Source organism: Myxine glutinosa, chromosome 2 (genome assembly GCF_964187855.1).
Source record: "Myxine glutinosa chromosome 2, kmMyxGlut1.1, whole genome shotgun sequence".
Lineage (NCBI taxonomy): Eukaryota > Metazoa > Chordata > Myxini > Myxiniformes > Myxinidae > Myxine > Myxine glutinosa.
This window is the reverse complement of record NC_136262.1, coordinates 271,275,801-271,290,759: the sequence shown is the minus strand read 5'-3', so window position 1 is coordinate 271,290,759 and position 14,959 is coordinate 271,275,801. Positions and strand designations below refer to the sequence as shown.

Genomic DNA, 14,959 nt, shown 5'->3' with positions numbered 1-14,959 from the left:
AAATTTTCCACAAGCCATGGAATGTCCCTTCTTTTCTCTTGTTTGAAATTTTCCACAAGCCATGGAATGTCACTTCTTTTCTCTTGTTTGGAATTTTCTACAAGCCATGGAATGTCACTTCTTTTCCATTGTTTGGAATTTTCCACAAGCTATGCAATGTCCCTTCTTTTCTCTTGTTTGGGATATTCCACAACCTATGGAATGTCCCTTCTTTTCTCTTGTTTGGAATTTTCTACAAGGTATTGAATATCCCTTCTTTTCTCTTGTTTGGAATTTTCTACAAGCCAAGGAATGTCCCTTCTTTTCTCTTGTTTGGAATTTTCTACAAGCCAAGGAATGTCCCTTCTTTTCTATTGTTTGGAATTTTCTACAAGCCAAGGAATGTCCCTTCTTTTCTCTTGTTTGGAATTTTCTACAAGCCAATGTCCCTTCTTTTCTATTGTTTGGCATTTTTCACAAGCCATGGAATGTCCCTTCTTTTCTCTTGTTTGGAATTTTCTACAAGGTATGGAATATGTCCCTTCTTTTCTATTGTTTGGAATTTTCTACAAGCTATGGAATATCCCTTCTTTTCTATTGTTTGGAATTTTCCACAAGCTATGGAATGTCCCCTCTTTTCTATTGTTTGGAATTTTCCACAACCTATGGAATTCCCCTTCTTTTCTATTGTTTGGAATTTTCCACAAGCCATGGAATGTCCCTTCTTTTCTCTTGTTTGGAATTTTCCACAAGCTATGGAATGTCCCTTCTTTTCTCTTGATTGGAATTTTCCACAACCTATGGAAAGTCCCTTCTTTTCTCTTGTTTGGAATTTTCCACAAGCCATGGAATGCCCCTTCTTTTCTATTGTTTGGAAGTTTCCACAAGCTATGGAATGTCCCTTCTTTTCTATTGTTTGGAATTTTCTACAAGCCATGGAATATCCCTTCTTTTCTATTGTTTGGAATTTTACACAAGCTATGGAATGTCCCCTCTTTTCTATTGTTTGGAATTTTCCACAAGCCATGGAATGTCCCTTCTTTTCTATTGTTTGGAATTTTCTACAAGCCATGGAATATCCCTTCTTTTCTATTGTTTGGAATTTTACACAAGCTATGGAATGTCCCCTCTTTTCTATTGTTTGGAATTTTGTACAAGCCATGGAATGTCCCTTCTTTTCTCTTGATTGGAATTTTCCACAAGCCATGGAATGTCCCTTCTTTTCTCTTGTTTGGAATTTTCCACAAGCTATGGAATGTCCCTTCTTTTCTATTGTTTGGAATTTTCCACAAGCCATGGAATGTCCCTTCTTTTCTCTTGTTTGGAATTTTCCACAAGCCATGGAATGTCACTTCTTTTCTCTTGTTTGAAATTTTCCACAAGCCATGGAATATCCCTTCTTTTCTATTGTTTGGAATTATCCACAAGCCATGGAATGTCCCTTCTTTTCTATTGTTTGGAATTTTCCACAAGCCATGGAATGTCCCTTCTTTTCTATTGTTTGGAATTTTCTACAAGCCATGGAATGTCCCTTCTTTTCTATTGTTTGGAATTTTCTACAAGCCATGGAATATCCCTTCTTTTCTATTGTTTGGAATTTTCCACAAGCTATGGAATATCCCTTCTTTTCTATTGTTTGGAATTTTCTACAAGCCATGGAATGTCCCTTCTTTTCTCTTGTTTGGAATTTTCCACAACCTATGGAATTCCCCTGCTTTTCTATTGCTTGGCATTTTTCACAAGTCATGGAATGTCCCTTCTTTTCTCTTGTTTGGAATTTTCCACAAGCCATGGAATGTCCCTTCTTTTCTCTTGTTTGGAATTTTCCACAAGCTATGGAATGTCCCTTCTTTTCTCTTGTTTGGAATTTTCTACAAGTCATGGAATGTCCCTTCTTTTCTCTTGTTTGGAATTTTCCACAAGTCATGGATGGTCCCTTCTTTTCTCTTGTTTGGAATTTTCCACAAGCCATGGAATGTCCCTTCTTTTCTCTTGTTTGGAATTTTCCACAAGGTATGGAATGTCCCTTCTTTTCTATTGTTTGTAATTTTCTACAAGCCATGGAATGTCCCTTCTTTTCTCTTGTTTGGAATTTTCTCCAAGCTATGGAATGTCCCTTCTTTTCTATTGTTTGGAATTTTCCACAAGCTATGGAATGTCACTTCTTTTCTCTTGTTTGGAATTTTCTACAAGCTATGGAATGTCCATTATTTTGTATCATTCACCATTTTCCACAAGCCATGTAATATCCCTTCTTTTCTCTGCTTTGCCACACAGCACATCGTGTTCAATAAAGGGGCCTTTTCTATGCCCCTGGCACTTTTCCCAAGAATATGATATGCAGTCTTGTAAAGGAGATTTGGGTTAAGGGGAAAGGAGGGAGGGAGGGAGGGAGGGAGGGAGTGAGGAGCACAAATATTCTACCATTTTTACATGCGGACGACATTTTTATGCGGACGACATGTTTATGCGGACGATATGTTTATGCGGACGACATGTTCATGCGGACGACATGTTTACGTGGACGACATGTTTACGCGGACGACTTGTTTAGCCGGACGACATGTTTATGCGGACGACATGTTTATGCGGACGACATGTTTATGCGGACGACATGTCTATGCGGACGACATGTTTATGTGGGTGACATGTTCATGCGGACGACATGTTTACGTGGACGACATGTTTACGCGGACGACTTGTTTAGCCGGACGACATGTTTATGCGGACGACATGTTTATGCGGACGACATGTTTATGCGGACGACATGTTTATGCGGACGACATGTCTATGCGGACGACATGTTTATGTGGGTGACATGTTTATGCGGACAACATGTTTATGCAGACGACATGTTTATGCGGACGACATGTTTATGCGGATGACATGTTTATGCGGACGTCATCTTCAACGTTTTCATCAGGTTCCTGTTCTTTCCTGGAACTAACTGGCATAACTAAGTTTCACATTTCAGAGTGTAAGAAGAGGTACCAAATACTCGATATTTAATACATTCCTTCAAGTGGTCGAACACAAAATGAACAAGATGGTATTCATAAAATACTTACCCTGTGCAGTCAACTTGGTGTGAGCCAACTCTTCTATTTTTGAACGTTTCTTTTTTTTTGATCCAATATGGCTGCCAGACCACATGAGCGATGACATCAGAAATTTATATTCTCTAAATAATTGTTGCATAGGTCATGCTCAATAAATTTCAAACTGATCAGACTAAGCGTTGTCCCTGTAGAATTATGACGTCATAATTATGGCACCAATGACGTCATTGTTAACAACACCAATTCCCCATATGGAGTTGTTTACAATGAGCCATGTTTCAATTTTTTAAATGCTGACACAGCACACACTTTACTTTACTGAAATGCAGACACAAATGTTATATTTTCGTCAAAAATCGTCGGGATTTCGCCAAATCTGTTTTGGTCCTGTGTTAATACACCTCAGCGATTGACAAATCTGAAATCAGAATTATATTTGAGGTCAAAATAACCCCGTGAGGTCGCTCCATACTTTGCCTGCTCGTCATGTGCAGTGTCATAATTAGTTCCACTCTGTAAGACTCTTCTTCTTCACACAAAACAACTTCTAGCTTCCAGACCATACATCCAGATAGACTGATTAGTAGACTGATATGCTGACACATCTGTGAAGTTTCCCCTCGATAGGATCAAAATTGAGGGAGGAGCTAGGTTTTAAAAGTTTATGCTTAAAAACGTCATAACTTCGAAACCATGTGACGCATGACGTCATGCTCGCTGACTTTCTTTTGTTCGTCAGTGGTATGCGATTCTGCTTGGAAAGTTTGGCCTCGATCTGTTCAGTCGTTTTGGAGAAAGTTGGATTTTAGTGTTTTTTTAGGCTTTTCACTCAAAACAATATGGCGTCCGAACCACGGGACCTACGACGTCATTATAATTTTATTTCTGCATCAATTTATACCAAGAAGATGCTCAAGAAATTTCATCCTGATCGGATAAAGTTTTTTTTACTTGTCGAATTATGACGTCATAACGGCGCAACCTATGACGTCATCATTCACATATGTTATGGAGAGTTCTTTGCAATGAGACCTGTCTCAATTATTTGTGCAGCGTTTTTCGAGATATAGAGGTGCAAAGTTTTTTGGTTTTTCCATGATGGCGCCCGTACCACGTGACCTGTGACGTCATAATATTCACTAAAATATTCTGCAGGAAGAGGCCCTCCTATGGTGAAAATTTCATGTCAATCGGACCAACGGTTGCCGAGAAAATGAATTTTTAAAATGCTGACATGGCACACACTTTACTTTACTGAAATGCAGACACGCACGCACGTACGTACCCGAATGCTTAACACTGCATTTCGCTTCGTGAGCGCAGGGTAATGATGTTCACTAAGCTGCTCCATAGACTTTGAAGAACCGATCAACGTATTAGCAAAGAAAAAGCAATCAACATATCATGTATGATCAAACTAAACAAAACATTCACTCAAGCTGCCCCGAAAACCCCAGCTGATTTTCTCACCGAGGTTGTACCACATGTCCCGAATCTCAAATCCAATAGATCTGCGCATGTCGCCATACCTGTGAGAAATTGGTAAGAGGATCAGGAAGCCACAAAAATTGCACCAAAGGGACAGAAGGACTGATTTTCACCTGACTGTCTATAGGACCATCGAATTTACAAACACAACAGCTCCAACACATCAGTTCAAAGAGCAAACGACATCCAGTATGTCTGTTACAGGAGTTCTTTTGTTGTGTGTATATATATATATATATACAGTCACGTGAAAAAGTAAGTACACCCCATGTAAAGTTTTGACTTTTTCAACATGTTTCAACATACAGCTACTTGATCTTTATTTCAACAATATTGATAGATAAAGGTGATATAATATAACAAATATCATGAAACATTTACATTTTGTAGTCCATTGTATAATTTAAATAAACATAAATGCAAATTTCGCATGTGGAAAAAGTAAGTACACCCCCACATTTATCACTCCTTCAAATACCTAAAATTAGAATCAGGTGCACCAGCTCAGGTGCAAATGATTAGAACATCGTTAGAGAGGATCTTGGAGGACCCCGTCTTATTTAAACCTCAGACATTTGGTTTGGTTTGCTCTTTGTTGTTGAAGTGTGCGGCGTCACCATGCCTAGATCAAAAGATCTCACTGAGGCCTTCAGACAGAAGGTTATAGATGCCTACGAGTCTGGGAAGGGATTTAAAAAGATCTCCAAACAATTTGAAATCAATCATTCGACTGTCCGGAAGATCATCTACAAGTGGAGAAGATTCCAAACTGTCAACTTGTTCAGGCCAGGCCGCCCCAGCAAGTTCAGCCCGAGAGCAGACCGTAAGATGCTGAAAGAAGTCGAAGAACCCCAGAATGTCATCACGGGACCTACAGGTAGCTCTTGCCACTGTTGATGTCAAAGTGCACGAGTCTGCCATTGGAACGAGGATGCACAAATTTCATCTACATGGGAGGTGTGCCAGGAGGAAACCTTTGCTGTCCAGAAAGAACATCAGGGCAAGACTAAAGTTTGCCAATGAACACCTAGGCAAAGACCAGCACTTCTGGAACAATGTGCTCTGGACAGATGATTCAAAGGTAGAGCTATTTGGCCACAGTACCAGAAGACATGTTTGGCGAAAACCAAAGACAGCATTTGACCACAAGAACCTGATACCAATTGTAAAGCATGGTGGTGGAAATATTATGGTTTGGGGCAGCTTTGCTGCATCAGGACCTGGGCAGCTCACCATCATAGAATCCACTATTAATTCTTCATTGTACCAGAGGGTGCTTGAGGATAATGTGAGGCCATCTGTCAGAGAGATGAAGCTCAACCGAAGGTGGACCTTGCAACATGACAATGACCCTAAACATACTGGTAAATCCACCAAGAAATGGCTGAAAAGAAAGAAATGGAGGGTTCTGGAATGGCCAAGTCAAAGCCCGGATCTAAATCCCATCGAGATGTTGTGGGGGGATTTGAAACGAGCTGTGCATGCAAGAAACCCCTCAAACATCGCGCACAGCTGAAATACTTCTGCATGGAGAAGTGGGCAAAAATTTCTCCCAGTCGATGTCAGAGACTGGTAGACAGTTATAAGAAACACCTACTTGAGGTTGTTTCTGCCAAAGGGGGCAATACCACCTATTAGAGCCAAGGGTGTACTTACTTTTTCCACATGCGAAATTTGCATTTATGTTTATTTAAATTATACAATGGACTACAAAATGTAAATGTTTCATGATATTTGTGATATTATATCACCTTTATCTATCAATATTGTTGAAATGAAGATCAAATAGCTGCATGTTGAAATATGTTGAAAAAGTCAAAACTTTACATGGGGTGAACTTACTTTTTCACGTGACTGTATATGTGTTTCAGGTGTGATTATGTTGCGAGTGTTGCGGGTGTGGTAATGTTGCTACTGTTTCAGGAGTGGTTATGTTACTCGTGTTAAGGAGGAGGAGTGGTTAGGCTACGAGTGTTACAGGTGTAATGTTATACATACATATATAACAAAAATCGAAAATCAATGATTGAGCAGCCATTGGATCACCCATTATGACTGGTAATTCATTCATTACTTAAGACTGACCTTTGGTGAGATCACCCACAATTTACCCAGGGAAACCAACACAAAAGGTAACCAATTCTTTTTCACAAAAATAATACTTAGTTACCCAAGGTTATGTTTTTCACACTCAGATGACACAGCTTTTTCCTTTACAGTACCGTATGGACCATTTCCCAACTCCCGGGCACTTTTGTACAATCTCAAAATCACAAAATAAACACGAGGGCCAGTCAACAAGTAACCTTAAAATGGCGATGTAAATTCGAGAATGTAATGTGTGTAGTTGTCGACGACATATGTTATATCTATGGGTAAGAGTCATGTTTTGCCTGCCTGGCAACATTGAGTGTATGACGTCAGTCGAGCAGTTCCAAGATGGCGGCTCCTTTAGAAGCATGCACCAGGGAGGAGCAATGTTCTGTCATCCGTTTCTTGGGAGGTGAGGGTGTGAATCCCAGTGAAATCCATCGCAGAATGAAGATGCAACATGGTGACGCATGTTTATCACTGCAGCAGGTGTACGGATGGGACATGAAGTTTAAAGGTAGAGTGTCCAGTGTGGCAGATGCTGCTCGCTCGGGCCGGCCTCACACAGCCGACACACCAGAAATGGTTGCAGGAGTTGAGCGCGTGCTAAGGAGAAACTGTCACGTTACGCTGGATGAAGTGGTCTCCGAATTGAACATTAGCCATGGTTCAGCACACCATATCATTCATAACGTGTTGGGGTTCCGCAACGTGTCTGCAAGGTGGGTGCCGAGACAACTCACACCCAAACTGAAAGAACGGCGAGTGGACGTATGTGAAGAACTTCTGTGACGTTATGAAACAGAAGGCGATGCTTTCTTGTAGCGTGTAGTGACTGCGGATGAAAGCTGGGTCCACTACTTTCAGCCAGAAATGAAGAGGGCAAGGAAAGAGTGGCGCCATTCAACTTCATCGAAGGCCAAAAAATCCGCACACAGCCGTCGGCTGGAAAAGTGATGCTGATGCTCTTCTGAGATAGCCGAGACCCACTTGTAGAGCATTACATGTTCAGAGGGACCACAGTCACCAATGCATCATACTGCAACCTCCTTAGAAATAATCTGAAACCAGCAATCAGATCAAAATGTCATGGACTACTCACTACCGGTGTTTTGCTGCAGCAGTACAATGTGCGGCCCCATACTGCTCGTGCTCCAGCTGCAACCATCGAGGACCTGCATTTTGAGTGTTTTCCTCATCCACCCTCCTCGCCAGACCTCGCCCCTTTGGATTACCACATCTTTGGGACACTTAAAGAGGCGCTTGGTCAAACCACTTTCCGATCCGATGAAGAGGTCTAAGAGGCGGTGCAGGAATGGCTACACAAGCAGCCAAAATATATATTTTTTAGAGGAATCCAGGCCTTATTAAAGCACTGGAAAAAACATGCATTGAACACAATGCAGTTGAAAAATAACACAGTTGTTACACGTACATACAATAAACAAGTTGTGAAACATATTTTAAGGTTACTTATTGACTGCCCCTCATATTTTTACTATTGTGTGGGACACAAGAAGGACGAACGAAACCATGTGGTTACAATAATAACATCTGTACAGCACTTTAAAACAATCCTTAACATCATGATGACCGCTCAGGGTCAAATTTAATCGTTAACCTCATGATGACCGCTCGGGGTGAGAATTAATCCTTAACATCACGATGAGGGCTCGGGATCGAAATTAATCGTTAACCCTCATGATTACCGCTCTTGGTCAGAATTAATCCTTAACCTCATGATGACCGCTCGGGGGCAGAGTTAATCCTTAACCTAATCTATTCATTCTATTCACCAAATCTATTCATTCCAAAAAAAAATTCCATCTCTTACAGTGCCTCTTTCATACATTCCCTAAACTCTCCAGCACTCAACCCATCCTTCAGCGTCCTCAAACGTATTTTTGACTCGAAGGTCTCAAGAAACTCATTTTGCAATAAATGTTCGTTTCCCATTAATCGTACACTTTTCAAAATCCAATCTCACCCCTCCCCTCCAAATCTTCCCCATCACCCCTTCCCTCCAAAACTTCCCCATCACCCCTTCCCTCCAAAACTTCCCCATCACCCCTCCCCTTCAAAACTTCCCCATCACCCCTCCCCTCCAAATCTACCCCTTTGCCCTTCCACTCCAAATCTTCCCCATCACCCATCTCTTTCAAATATCCCCCCTTGCCCCTCCCCTTCAAATCTTCCCCATCACCCATCCCTTTCAAATCTTCCCCCTTGCCCCTCCCCTCCAAATCTAACCCATCACCCCTTCCCTCCAAAAGTTCCCCATCACCCCTCCCCATCACCCCTCCCCTCTAAATCTACCCCCTCGCCCCTCCCCTCCAAATCATCCCCATCACCCATCTCTTTCAAATCTTCCCCCTTGCCCCTCCCCTCCAAATCTTCCCCATCACCCATCCCTTTCAAATCTCTCCTCTTCCCCCTTCCCTCCTAAACTCCCCCCACACCCCTCCCCTCCGAGACTCTCCCTCACTCCTCCCCTCCTAGACTCCCCTCTCACCCCTCCTCCTCAAAGCGTCCTCCCCGCTTCTTCCCCCTTCCAACTTTCACCTTCATCTCCCTCAACCTTCTGCCTCACTCTTCCCCCTCCTCAAATAACACCTCACTGCGCCTCACCCAGTCACCCAATCACAATCAAACCTTTTGTCCGCCCCATTCTTCCCTTTCTCCAAGCTATTCTGAAATCTCTGACACACCTTCAACAGCTCTCCCTACCTCTTTCTCCGCTTCCACATCTTACCCTACCGCTCCCCCCCCTGTTCTGTAACCGATGCTCCCCCTTCCTCTTCTTTAACAGTATGGACCTCAAACATCCGGGGCCTTCGCTCAAACGTGACTGATCTCTCCATACAGGTTGCTTCTGACAAACCAGACGTGATCTGCTTAACATAAACTTTCCTCCTTCATGATGTCTCTGATTCCTTGGTATCTCTCCCAGGTTACTCCCTCCTCCAGTATGATAGACCTGAGCCTCGTCCTGGAGGTGGGGTTGCTATCTCTATAAAAAAAAACTCTCTTCCTCACTCGCCCTGCACTGCCCTCTCTCCACCTCACCCCCAGGAATACCTTTGGCTACGGCTTCCCCTTCGCTCCCACCTTTTGTTCATATGTGTGTTGTACCATCCACCAAACAGTGATGACTCGATCTACATCTCGCTGTCTGATAATATGGACCAACTTCTATCTACCCATCCTAACTCTCTCCTCCTCATATGTGGTGATTTCAATTGTCACCATGCCAGTTGGCTGGGTGTGGGTACCTCTCTCACCAGCCATGGCTCTTCAGCAAAGGACTTATGTGACTCACTGGGACTGACACAATCTGTCAATTTCCCGACCCGGATCTCAGTCAACGGAGCATCTTCTCTTCTGGACTTGGTTATGACTAACTTTCCAGAAAATGGCTGCTGCTCTTCTTCTGCTCCAATCGGCTCATCTGATCATGTGCTTGTTAAAGTGGACATCTCTCTGACCATTCTCAGAGAGCCTTCTCAGCGCCGACGAGTCTGGCATTTCACTCAGGCCAACTGGCACGGTCTTCAAGCAGCCATCAATCATCTGGACTGGTCTCCCATCTCTACCGCCTCTGACATCAACTCATCCTGGGAATTCTTCCAAAGTAAATTGCTCTCTCTCATGCACAGATTTATCCCAACTCGTCTTCAGTTGTCATACCTTTCCACCCGTCCATGGTACACGGAATCGTGTGGTGAGGCTATTGCCCAGAAACAACGTGCTTTCGTCTCCTGGAAAGCAAATCCAACGGAAGGAAATCTCATTTCCTTTCACAAAGCCCGAAACAAGTGTGTGTCCACCCTCAGGAGAGCCAGGAAACAATATCTCTCCGTTCTCAGGACCGAACTCTCTTATCTGTCTCCCTCTTCCAAATCCTGGTGGCGTCGGGTCAAATCTGTTTCTGGTGTTTGTTCCCCCTCCATCCCCTCCCTCACCTAAAACGGCCACACGGCTGACTCTGCATGTGAAAAAGCTGAATGCCTCAACTCTGTGTTTGCCTCTAAATCTTGTGTCCCAAACCCATCCCTCTCTGTACCCACCGTACCCAGTCGTACCCAGCTGCTCCTGGACTCCGTGTCCTTTCCTCCTGACAAGGTGGAAAAGTTTCTGTAAACCCTCGACTCTGATTCTGCAAGTGGACCTGACGGCATCAGCCCACGGGTCCTAAAATCCTGTTCTTCCGCTCTTTCACTTCCTCTCTCTGTTCTCTTCACCCTCTCTTTTGCTCAAGGTCATCTGCCATCTGCTTGGAAATCTGCCAACATCACCGCTTTGCACAAAAAGGTGCAAAAACAGATCCCCAGCAACTACAGACCAATCAGCCTTCTCCCAATTATCAGCAAAGTCATGGAATCCATCAATGCTTCAGATATGAAATCTTTCCTCTTCTCCAATGGCTTGATCTCTGATCATAAATTTGGTTTCAGACCTGGTCACTCTACTCTGGACATGCTGCTTCTGCTTTCTCAACAATGGATGGAGGTCCTCAATGCCAAACAGGAAATTAGAGCTGTCTCCCTTGACATATCACGTGCCTTCGATACGGTCTGGCACCCCGCTCTGCTCACCAAACTCTCCTCTTTTGGTATCCATGGAAATCTCCACGCATGGCTGGCGGACTTCCTCTCTAGTCGTAGTCAACGTGTGGCCCTGAATGGGTTTCTCTCATCTCCTCTTCCTGTTCAGGCTGGAGTTCCCCAAGGCAGTGTTCTGGGCCCTGTGCTTTTTCTGGTCTTCATCAATGATCTCTCTGACTCTCTTGAAAATCCTCTCGATCTCTTTGCTGATGACTCTACTCTCTGTCGCTCCATTCTTCATCCCTCAGATCGGCAGTCTGCAGCCTCCTCACTCTCTGCAGACCTGGACAAAATCATAGACTGGGCAAACAAGTGGAACATGTCTTTCAATCCTGACAAATCTCACACTCTTACGATGTCTCTTCGAAAAGACCGACTGGACAACCCTCCCATCCACTTTCTGAATAATCCCCTCCAAGAAGTTCTGTCACTCAAGCTTTTGGGTCTCACTATCTGCCATGATCTTTCCTGGGAAAACCACATTTCAAATCTGGCCTCCAAACCCAGTCGCCGACTGGGCATCCTCCGTCGTGCGAAGTCCTTCCTTGGCATACCTGAGCTCCTCACCACATACAAGGCTTTCATCCGCAGCTCAATGGAATACTGCTCTCCCCTCTGGGCTGGTGCTCCAGCCTCACACCTAGCTCGGCTTCACGCTGTTGAAACCAAAGCTTTCAGAATCATTGGAATCTCCCGCGATGAAGCTATCTCCGAGGGCCTTTCACTCACTCACCGCAGGTGGGTAGGTGGTCTTTCTGTCTTCTACCGACTCCTCTCCGGCCTTGCTCCCCCAGCTCTCTCTGTGCTTTGTCCCCCAGTAATTCCTGCAGGTCACACAAGATCTGTCTGCAACCCTCTTATGGTTAAACTGCCAAAATCTCGGCTCTCTGCACACCTTCACTCTTTCATTCCTCTTTTCTCCCAACTCTGGAACAAACTCCCACACTCACACTCCTCCCTCCAGGTCTTTAAAACAGCTGTTCACCACCATCTCTTATCCAAAATCTTGATCTTTTCTACCCCCGCCAATTCACCCCAGATCCACCTTGTTTGAAATTCCAACTTCTTTCCTGGAAGTCCTGGCAGTGTCCATATGTTTTATACCTCTCCCACCCCCCCCCCCCTTCCCATGCCTCACCCCCCCCCCCCGCCACAAAGCCCTCTCCCTCCCACAGATCTCTCGATGTCCCTCCTCTCAAATGTTGTGTTTGTGTCCTTCACCCTCTCTCCCCATCTTGTGTACCGCTCCCCATGTTATATGTTTTATGTGTCGGTTTGTCTTTCTATGTGATTAATGTTAGCTCCTTCACGAGTCTCGATCTTGTATACAAAAAAAACCAAAAAAAAACCTCATGAATGCCGCTCGGGGTCAGAATTCATCCTTAACCTCATGATGACCGCTCTTGGTCAGAATTAATCCTGAACCTCATGATGACCGCTCGGGGTCAGAGTTAATCCTGAACCGCATGATGACCACTCGGGGTCAGAATTCATCCTTAATAATAATAATAATTCATTTATTTTGTATAGCGCTTTTCATGAAGCCCAAAGGCGCTTTGACAGAGTGCAAAACATAATGCATAACAAAACATGAAAACAACAATTGCAAAAAGACAAGAATCAATAGGGAAATATTTAAAGCAAAAGGAGGGAGAAGGAGAAGAAGTGATAGTCAAGGGTTAAATGCTGTGGGTTGAATGTTGAATGCAGTGCTGAACAGGTGGGTCTTGAGTGATGTTTTGAATGTGGTGAGTGAGGAGGAGTCTCTGATGGTGTGAGGTAGTGAGTTCCAGAGGGTGGGAGCAGCGATGGAGAAGGCCCTGTCCCCCCAGGATCTGAATTTGGTCCAGATGGGCGGGGGGGGGGGAGGGGGGGGGGGGCAGGAGGTTGGTAACAGCAGAGCGGAGGTTGCGGGTGGGAGTGTGTCTGGAGAGGAGGTCAGCCAGGTAGGATGGGGCCAGGTTATGGAGGGCTTTGTAGGTCAAGAGGAGGATTTTGTACTGGATTCTCTGGGAGATGGGGAGCCAGTGAAGCTTGTAAAGGACGGGGGTGATGTGGTCACGGGTCCGGGAATGGGTGAGTAGACGGGCAGCGGAGTTCTGAATGTATTGGAGTTTATTGGTGATTGTTGAGGGTGAACCATAGAGGAGGCTATTGCAGTAGTCCAGACGGGAGGTGATGAAGGCGTGGATGAGGGTTTCTGCAGCCGTGGAGGAGAGGGATGAGCGGAGACGGGCGATGTTTTTCAGGTGAAAGAAGGCTGACTTTGTGATCTGTTTAGTGTATTTGTCGAAGGAGAGGGTTTGGTCAAAGATGACGCCAAGATTCCGGATGAGAGGGGAGGTGGATACTGGGATACCGTCGATGTTGAGGGCAAAGTTATGGGTGGATTTTGTGAGCGTTTTTGGGCCAATGATGATTATTTCAGATTTATCACAGTTAAGTTTGAGGAAGTTGATTTGAAGCCAGGATTTTATTTCAGAGATGCAGTTTGTCAGGATAGAGTGGGTGTCGGTGGAGACGGACTTGGTGGAGATGACAAGCTGGATGTCATCGGCGAAGCAGTGGAATTGGAGACCATGACGGCGGATTAAGTGACCGAGGGGGGACAGGTAAAGGATGAAGAGGATGGGGCCAAGAACTGAAGCTTGGGGGACACCTTGGGGGAGGGGAGCAGTGGGGGATTTGCAGTTATTGATGGAGATGAACTGGCGTCTGTCAGAGAGGTATGATTTAATCCAAGAGAGGGCAGTGCCGGTAACGTTAAAGGTGGATTCAAGTCGGGTGAGGAGGATGGTGTGATCGATGGTGTCAAAGGCAGCGATGAGGTCGAGGAGGACGAGAATGTTGAGGTTGCCAGCGTCAGAGGAGAGGAGAAGGTCGTTGGTGATTTTGAGGAGAGCAGTTTCAGTACTGTGGTTGGAGCGGAATCCGGATTGGAATGTTTCATACAGGTTATTGGCAGAGAGGTGATGTTTGAGTTGAGTGGCTACAGTGCGTTCCAAAACTTTCGACAGAAAGGGTAGGTTGGAGATGGGTCTGAAGTTGTTTAGGGTGTCAGGGTTTAGACCAGGTTTTTTTAGAATGGGGGTAACAGCAGCAATTTTGAGGGATGGTGGGACGATGCCTGTAGACAGGGAGGAGTTTATTGTTGCAATGATAAGTGGAGAGAGAGCAGGGAGGGAGGCCTTGACAAAGCTGGAGGGGATGGGGTCAAGAGTGCAGGTAGCAGTTTTCATTCCTATGAGGAGTTCAGAGAGGTCAGTAGGGGAGACCGGGGAGAATTGAGAGAGGGGAAGGCAGGATAAGGGGGGGCACGTGGTTGGAGGGGGAACGGGTGCGGCGGTCGTCAAGCTGTTGTATTTGTTGTCAATTTTGCGTTGGAGAGAAAGAAAGGAAGGAGATGCAGTTGTCTACTGTGAATGACTGGGTGGTGGTGTCCAGGGGGCGGAGGAGTTTGTTTATTGTCGAGAAGAGTGCTTTGGGTTTCCGGAGCCAGAGTGGATAATTTGAGAGTAGTAGGCGGAGCGGGCTTGGGAGAGGCATCTTTGTAGTGTTGTAGGTGGTCCTTGTAGGCTTGGGAGTGAACTGTGAGACCTGTTTTATTGCGGAGTCTTTCAAGTTGGCGAGCACGAGTTTTCATCAGGCGGAGTTCGGGGGTAAACCAGGGAGCAGAATGGGTGAAAGAACCTGTTTTGGTTTTTACAGGCGCAAGCTGGTCAAGGCAGGAGGAGAGAG

The 14,959-nt window shown here is 44.9% G+C and overlaps 1 protein-coding gene across 2 annotated transcripts in view; it reads right to left on the bottom strand.

The window, feature by feature from the left end:
- The window catches only part of LOC137420545 (dedicator of cytokinesis protein 1), a gene marked incomplete in the record, with an annotated part of 615,378 nt that overhangs the window by 276,082 nt on the left and 324,337 nt on the right, over positions 1-14,959 (bottom strand). For both annotated transcript variants that reach the window (XM_078772553.1, XM_078772554.1), the window contains 1 exon segment: positions 4,509-4,567. In XM_078772553.1, the coding sequence (XP_078628679.1) occupies positions 4,509-4,567 (59 nt within the window).